The following is an 8,132-nucleotide window of genomic DNA, read 5'->3' as shown; positions in this document are numbered from 1 at the left end:
TATTCATGAAAAGTCTTTGCTATATGATTCATTTGTTTACTCATTGTCTTCACCATTGCTTCGAATCGCTGCATTCATCTCATATGTTTTACAATAGTATTGATCAAGATTATGATAGCATGTCACTTCAGAAATTATCCTTGTTATCGTTTACCTACTCGAGGGCGAGTAGGAACTAAGCTTGGGGATGCTTGATACGTCTCAAACGTATCTATAATTTCTTATGTTCCATGCTACTTTTATGATGATACTCACATGTTTTATACACATTATATGTCATTATTATGCATTTTCCGGAATTGGACGAAATCAACGCCCACGATCTTATAACTCCACGAAGCTTCCAGAGCATCGAAGAAGGGCCAGAGAGGAGCCAGGGGTCCCCACACGCCAGGGCGGCGCGACCAAGGGGTGGGGCGTGCCCCCCTATTGTGTGGCCCCACCAGGCCCCCTCCGAGGCTGCCCTTCCGCCTACTTAAGGTCTCCGTCGCGAAAACCCTAAACGAATAAGCCACGATACGAGAAAAGTTCGAGAGCCGCCGCCATCGCGAAGCCAAGATTCGGGGGACAGAAGTATCTGTTCCGGCACGCTGCTGGGACGGGGAATTGCCCCCGGAAGGCATCTCCATCGACACCACCGCCATCTTCATCAACGCTGCTGTCTCCTATGATGAGGAGGGAGTAGTTCTCCCCCGAGGCTAAGGGCTGTACCGTAGCTATGTGGTTCATCTCTCTCCCATGTGATCTTTATGTGAGCATGAGCTTTGTGATCTAGTTGAATATCATCTATGTGCTACTCTGGTGATGTTATTAAAGTAGTATATTCCTCCTTCATGATGTAATGTGGACAGTGTGTGCATCATGTAGTACTTGGCATAGGTTATGATTGTGATCTCTTGTAGATTATGAAGTTAACTATTACTATGATAGTATTGATGTGATCTATTCCCCCTTTCATAGCTGATGTTGACAGTGTGCATGCTATGTTAGTACTCGGTATAATTGCGTTGGTCTATCATGCACTCTAAGATTACTTAAATATGAATACCGAATGTTGTGGAGCTTGTTAACTCCGGCTTGAGGGAGCTCTTGTAGCCCTACACAATGAATGGTGTTTTTTATCCAACAAGAGATTGTAGAGAAAGTAGTATTTGTTTATTCAGTTATGTGATCAATGTTGAGAGTGTCCACTAGTGAAAGTATGATCCCTAGGCCTTGTTTCCAAGCACTGAAACTCCGTTTATTTACTGTTCTGTTGCATGTTTACTCGCTGCCATCTTTATTTCAGATTGCTATTACCATTCATATTCATCCATATTACTTGTTTTCACTATCTCTTCGCCGAACTAGTGCACCTATACATCTGACAAGTGTATTGGGTGTGTTGGGGACACAAGAGACTTCTTGTATCGTGATTGCAGGGTTGCTTGAGAGGGATATCTTTGACCTCTTCCTCTCTGAGTTCGATAAACCTTGGGTGATTCACTTAAGGGAAATTTCTTTGTTGTTCTACAAATCTCTGCTCTTGGAGGCCCAACACTGTCTACAGGAAAAGAAGTGTGAGTAGACATCAGACGGGAGGAATCCCGTGTAGTTGACCGTTGGTTGGTGCTGGCAAGTGGGGCCGCTGTTGGTGCCCCGCAGTGGACACGTCTCCACTTATCCAGATCATCGTGGGACCCACAACTTGTTCACGTTAGCGCGCCAGACCCACAGCTTACCCAGGTGACTGTTGCAAAATGGGAGCCCGAGCCAGCCCCGCGTCCGTGCCCGTGCCATTGCTTCCCCTTTCTTTCCCTGCGCCTCACTGTTCTTCTTCTCTGCCAGCGGTAGCCCTTCTCCGGCAGGCGGGTGATGTCTAGTTTCTTTTCGACCTCCCGTTCTTCATGGCCGCAGTATGGACACGTGCCTTTGACAAGATGCCCTGGCTGCCCACGCCAGGAGCCTCTGAGGCGGTCGATCTGTAAGACGGACGACAACCGCAACCGTGGACGTGAGTTTCTTGCATGCGAGAGCTTGCCATATAGAGAGGGGGATAAGGTTAGATTTCACTCCAATTGCTCTGTTTTCTCTTGATTTTCTTGTTATTCTCTCAAATTTGGGATCTAGGGTTCACATTGTTGTTTTTCAAATCCTGAAGAAATGCAGGTATTTCAAGTGCATCGATGTGTATGTTCAGAGGCTTCAATTGCAGGAATCAATTGGCACTATTGGGGAGCGCAATTTGGGAGGGGGGACTTGTTGTAGAGAATGCGGCGGAGAGAGGAGCCGTTCCAATTATGCCTGGTAGAAGTGAAGGGAGAACTGAAGAAAATAAACAAGCAGTTAAGGCAGCTGATAGAGTTGAAGCAAGCTAATCTGATGGCTGGTTGTTTTTTTGTTGTATAATTGCGATCGGATTCTTATAATTGCTCATCAGACGCTAGAAGTTGTTACAAGGGATCCCTTGTTACAAATCCATTATTCAGTTACATGTACTTGTAGTTGTTTTCAAATTTGCTTGTTCTCCCGCTTGCACCCTATATATAGCCCGTTACCAGGGAGCAGAGCAACTCACACCAGCCAGACCAGCTTGCTACTCAATAGAGTGCTAGCTAACTCACTGAGCTTGATTACAGCCATGGACGAGCTGTTTCTACTTTCGGTGCTGCTGGCGGCGGCAGCAGTTGCGCTGCTGCAGGTGCTGAAGGTGGCTCTGAACCCAGTCAGCGAGAGGGCGCCACCAGGCCCATGGAAGCTGCCAGTGATCGGCAGCATGCACCACCTGGTGAATGTGCTGCCGCACCGGGCGCTGAAGGACCTCGCCGACGTGCACGGCCCGCTGATGATGCTGCAGATGGGGCAGACGCCGCTGGTTGTGGCGTCATCCAAGGAGACTGCACGGCTAGTTCTCAAGACACACGACACCAACTTCGCCACGCGGCCAAAGCTCCTCGCCGGTGAGATCGTCGGCTACGAGTGGTCCGACATCGTCTTCTCCCCCTCCGGCGACTACTGGCGCAAGCTCCGCCAGCTCTGCGTCGCCGAGATCCTCAGCCCCAAGCGAGTGCTTTCCTTCTGCCACATAAGGGAGGAAGAGGTATACCTACATAGGTCCTAATTAATTAACTGTACTTAGGCCGGAGTATTAACTAATTAACAGAATGTAGCAACAAAAACGCCAGATTCATATTGAACTGTCAACACAAGTATTACAAGTACCACAAAACGATCACGTGAACTAAACAAAACCAGTAAAGCAAACTGGCATGTGGTAGCAGTTGGCGAGTACGACTGCAATAATGGAGATGTACGTACAAGCAAGAGAATGAGTAGAGCTGTCGAGTACTTAGGACATGTAAAAAATGGGGTGACATAGCTTTTTTTACGGCTACGGGTGCTACATCGGAGTTTTTTTTAGAGCAATCATATATTTTATCTATCTATCTACTCCCTCCCTACTAAAATATATTGCGAATAAGAATTTGTAAAAATCAAACAATGTAAAGTTTGACCAAATGGGTAGGGAAAACATATCAAAATCCAGAATAATAAAATTCGCAAAAAAAAAAAATCCAGAATAATAAGTCAATACCACTAGATTCCTCGCGATGTATATTTCCATATGGTACATATATTTGGTACCATTGATTTAGATGTTTTTTCTCAAAAAACTTGTTCAAAGTCAACATTGTTTGACTTTTAAAAAATCATATATAGCTAGACTATGGAAATGAGAGAATATTATATGCTAAAAGCAATATAGGGATGCAAATAAAGCAACCCCCGTTTGTCTATATATGCTTAAATTATATATTATGTTGATCCTAATTTTAACGGCTGAGATTAAAAGTGACATGTAAGTACAGAAGGAAAATATAGACGTAGAAAGTAAAGATTGGAAGAAATCCGACCGGAACCTTGAAAAAAAGATAAAAAACAATCTGTGCAAAGACCGGAACCTTGCATATAAAAGAAACTGACCAGACTCCTAGATTTCAAACTTGTAAAGCAAGGGGCGGCCCTACGGTTTGAAGGAAAAAAATGCTAATTTTATTGTTAATTTATGTTCAAATAATAGTAGCGTATCAAGATAAAAGGCTTATTTCTTAATAAAAAAATGCAACACTTATATCTCTGAAGGAATCTAGCTGTGACCGTGTAAAAATAATGAAATCACTTACCCTGGCTAGAACTAGAACCGTGGTGATGTTGGTGGTTAATTGATCCTGGATAGACCGAATGGATATGGTAGGCTAAAAGGACTACCTCGCAGAAAAATAGAATAAAAGGACTCCTGCCCATCTTAGCACGTCATGGGCAAAGCATTTAAATTTCCTAATATTCAATTGATGCATTGGCATGAATGAAAAGCTGGTACAAGACATAAGTGATAGTCCGGTAAGAAGATTAGTTTCTTCGATTCCACCGATATATGTGTTCGTTCGATCATATATTGTGGGTGCAACGGACTAGGTTCAAGAAACAAATTCTCAAACATATGCTATTTACAATCTGTAGATGTTCTAGAAATTTCATGTTAGTATTTACACCTTGATATCACCATTTCATGTTTAATATTGAAATGGTCGGACGATGTGGTAGTAATTATTCTCCCACAAACTAAAGATGATTAAATTAAGCTTTCCGTGTTTCTTATTGACCATGAAATTTGTTGTCACTAGAATCATATTAATCCTAATGGCACATATAAATGTCCATATATTATTTACGAGACATTTTTACATATTTCATTCACAAATAAATATTTATAGAAGAAACTTTTCCTCTGAATTTATGATCCATATTTTATTTTCCACAAAGAGGGTAAGAGAAAATTCCATTTCTATAAGATAATTAATAAATATTACTTTCTCCAATTTGTAATAAAATGTTGTAGTTTTAGTTCAAATTTGACTAAAAATGAATGAAAACACGACACTTATTTTGGATCGGATGAAGTACACTTTTATATAAATTAAAGATGATGCTCTCATATTTGCAAGGGTCACTGTGCTAGTTAATAGAAAATCAAGAAGGTTAGCTTCCCCTAGCTACGGAATCATCACTTAGAAAATAAAAAAAGAGTATTTCCTCCATTGTATTATGTCTTTTTTTATCAACACAATTTTCTACTAAAATTAAATTAATTCTTTTAACTGCTAGAGATAATAAAAAATTGCGTTATAGCACTTATATTTATTTTCCTCTCTAGATGATGTGAGCTGCTAAAAAAGACGTGCGCTCTCTATTGTACATGCCCTTGCCCTTAGACATGTTTTAATCTTTGTGGATTACATCTAGATTTATGAACAGGGGTTAATTTAGTCGCTGGATCGCATGTGCCTGCAGGTGGGGACACGGGTGGAGCAGATTCGCGCGGCGGGGCTGTCAACACCAGTGAATCTAAGCGTGATGTTACACAGCATTACCAACAGCATTGTTGCACGGGCGACATTCGGGAAGAAGAGGAAGAACGCGGCGGAGTTCATGGCAGCCATCAAGTCCGGTGTGGGCTTGGCGAGCGGCTTCAACATCCCTGACCTCTTCCCGACATTGACCACCGTGCTAGCCACCATCACCGGCATGAAACGCAGCCTCCACGGCATCCACACGACAGTGGACACCATCCTAGAGGAGATCATCAATGAGAGGAACATCGCCCGCGCCGAGAAGATCAAGGCCGGCGCCACCGAGAACGTGGACGAGAACCTCACGGATGTGCTCATCGGCCTGCAGGGGAAAGGTGGCTTTGGTTTCCACCTCGACAACAGCAAGATCAAGGCCATCATCCTGGACATGTTCGCTGGCGGGACAGGGACATCAGCGTCGGCGATGGAGTGGGGGATGTCGGAGCTGATGCGGAACCCGGCGGTGATGGAGAAGCTGCAGGGGCAGATCCGTGAGGCGTTCAAGGGCAAGACCGTGGTGACGGAGACCAACTTGCAGGCAAGCGAGCTTCGGTACCTAAAGCTAGTGATCAAGGAGGCGTTGCGGCTGCACCCGCCGGCGCCGCTGCTGGTGCCCCGGGAGAGCATCGACATGTGCGAGCTGGAAGGGTACACGATCCCGGCCAAGTCGCGTGTGGTGATCAACGCGTGGGCCATCGGGCGGGACCCCAGGTATTGGGACGATGCCGAGGAGTTTCAGCCAGAGCGGTTCGAGGACGGCACCGTGGACTTCACCGGCAGTAACTACGAGTTCCTCCCGTTCGGCGCTGGCCGTAGGATGTGCCCCGGGTTCAACTACGGGCTGGCCAGCATGGAGCTCGCCCTCGTCACCCTGCTCTACCACTTCGACTGGTCACTGCCAGAGGGGGTCGCCGAGGTGGACATGGAGGAGGCGCCTGGCCTTGGCGTGCGCCGCCGCACGCCGCTGATGCTCCTCGCCACGCCCTTCGTCCCCGTCGTCGCGTAGACAAGGGTACGGTTTGTTTGCATGAGTGCATGCATGCCGGCTTCGTAACGACCTTCCTAGTGCGTGTCAATGGGTGTCCGTCTCCATATATCTTCAGTTTCTTGCGTCCTGCGGTTACAGTAGGGCCGGTCTCGTACGTGTGTGTTGCCCTGCGTACTGGCGCGTGTGTATGAATGAATACGTTTTATTGTATTGTTGTTATATGATGTACTTGTGTGACTGCAAATGTGTAAGCTGTCAATCTCTCTCTATCGAGTTCTACATGGTATCAGAGCGGCACGTTTCTTGACCTAGCCGCCGCACAAGGTTTCGCGCCGCGCTGCCCCACAAGCTTCCGCGCCGTGCTGCGCCCGTCGATCGGTTCATCGAATACCCTGATGTCTCTTTTTTCCGATATGTAGATTGGTTTTCTTTTTGTTCGCCGGTGGCTCGGCCGGCGTTTTTTTGTTTTGTTTTGCCGATCATATATCAGATTGACTCGCCAACCGCCATCATCTTCGCGCGCCTCTACTCCGACATCGGCATCGACGATTTACACCGCGCCCGCGCACCTCCCTCCGTCGTCGTCGCGTCTGCCTAGGCAGGCTGCCTCAGCCTCAATGGTAGGTTACCTCGGCCCTTGGCTGGCTGTTGCGCCTTCCTCGGTAGGCTGCCGCGGCCGCGTCCCTCGGATCGTCTTCGCCGCCACCGCCCGGGATATCATTGACAACGTCACCATCGTCTTCGATCTGCACGTCATCCATGCAATGGTGCGTAAAATGCCCCCGTCCCTTCGGGTCGTGACGTCCACTAGTAAGGAAAGGCCTACCAGTCGCGTGCCATTTTTGGCTACCTGTCGCTAGCCCTGGCCCGCGACTGGTACCTTACTAGTGGTAAGGCCCTACCAGCCGCGTGCTAACCCTGCACGCGACTAGTATGACAGGTACTAGTCGCGTGCGCGCTCGGCTCGCTACCAATAATTTATTAATCGTGTGCGCTTGTCTGGTCTGCTGCTAGTAAGTTATTTTGCATTTTTTTAAAGCTAGGACCTGTGCCCAGCTGTCCACGTGATTTTACATAAAACCACCCTAAAAACAAAAAAAAGCAATCGAGTCCTCCTTGTGGCGTTGACGAGAGGAGATGCCCAGTAGCAGGTGGTCGGAGCAGGCTTCAGCGGTGGCGTGAGTAAGGCGTTGGAGCAGGTTGTCGGTGGAAGCGGAGTAGGGCGGGCGTTGGAGCAGGTTGTCGGCAGAGGAGAGCGTCGGAGCAGGGCATCGAAGGTGGTCTCCATCGTCGGAGAGGAGGCGGTCACCGTCGTCGGAGAGGAGATGGTCATCTATGGGAGATGATGGAGAAGTGGAAGAGGCCAGGAGGGGATATGGTGGAGAAGTGGAAGAGATGAGGTCAGGATAAGGTGGAGAAGGGGAAGAGGAGGAGGGGATAAGGTGGAGAAGGAGAAGAGTAGGAAGGAATAAGGTGGAGAAGGGGTAGAGTATAAGGGAAAGTTTAAAATGAAAGAGAGGGTAGTTTTTTTTTGAAATTTGTCTCATCTGGAATTTTTTGCAACTTTTTCTAATGCATGAAAAAAACTCAGTTTTCCTTTTCGATTTTCTGGAATCCAAAAAATCTCTAAACGCCTAAAGGTCGTTGAAATTGGATGTAATTTTTTTGCGTAGATAAATTTTCATATATTAAAGATTTTTATCAGACGTCGTATGTGACCAGAAAAGCCGTTTTACCGAGACATAACCTCATTT

General features: G+C 46.6%; 1 protein-coding gene across 1 annotated transcript; it reads left to right on the top strand.

The window, feature by feature from the left end:
• Nucleotides 1–2,572: 2,572 nt before the first annotated feature.
• Nucleotides 2,573–6,613, top strand: LOC124703751 (premnaspirodiene oxygenase-like). The gene is made up of 2 exons (XM_047235978.1): nt 2,573–3,079; nt 5,332–6,613. The coding sequence occupies exons 1-2, from the start codon at nt 2,621–2,623 to the stop codon at nt 6,394–6,396; spliced, it is 1,524 nt and encodes a 507-aa protein (XP_047091934.1). The 5' UTR covers nt 2,573–2,620; the 3' UTR covers nt 6,397–6,613.
• The last annotated feature ends 1,519 nt before the right edge of the window (nt 6,614–8,132 follow it).

This window comes from Lolium rigidum, chromosome 3, assembly GCF_022539505.1.
Source record: "Lolium rigidum isolate FL_2022 chromosome 3, APGP_CSIRO_Lrig_0.1, whole genome shotgun sequence".
NCBI lineage: Eukaryota > Viridiplantae > Streptophyta > Magnoliopsida > Poales > Poaceae > Lolium > Lolium rigidum.
Note: the sequence above shows the minus strand (reverse complement) of the source record. Positions and strands in the feature narration are given on the sequence as shown.

Bases quoted from the DNA above. Each gene is read 5' to 3' on its own strand.
- LOC124703751 (XM_047235978.1), top strand. From the start codon at position 2,621: ATGGACGAGCTGTTTCTACTTTCGGTGCTGCTGGCGGCGGCAGCAGTT. The intron at 3,080-5,331 runs GTATACCTACAT...ATGTGCCTGCAG, and splicing joins GCCACATAAGGGAGGAAGAG to GTGGGGACACGGGTGGAGCA.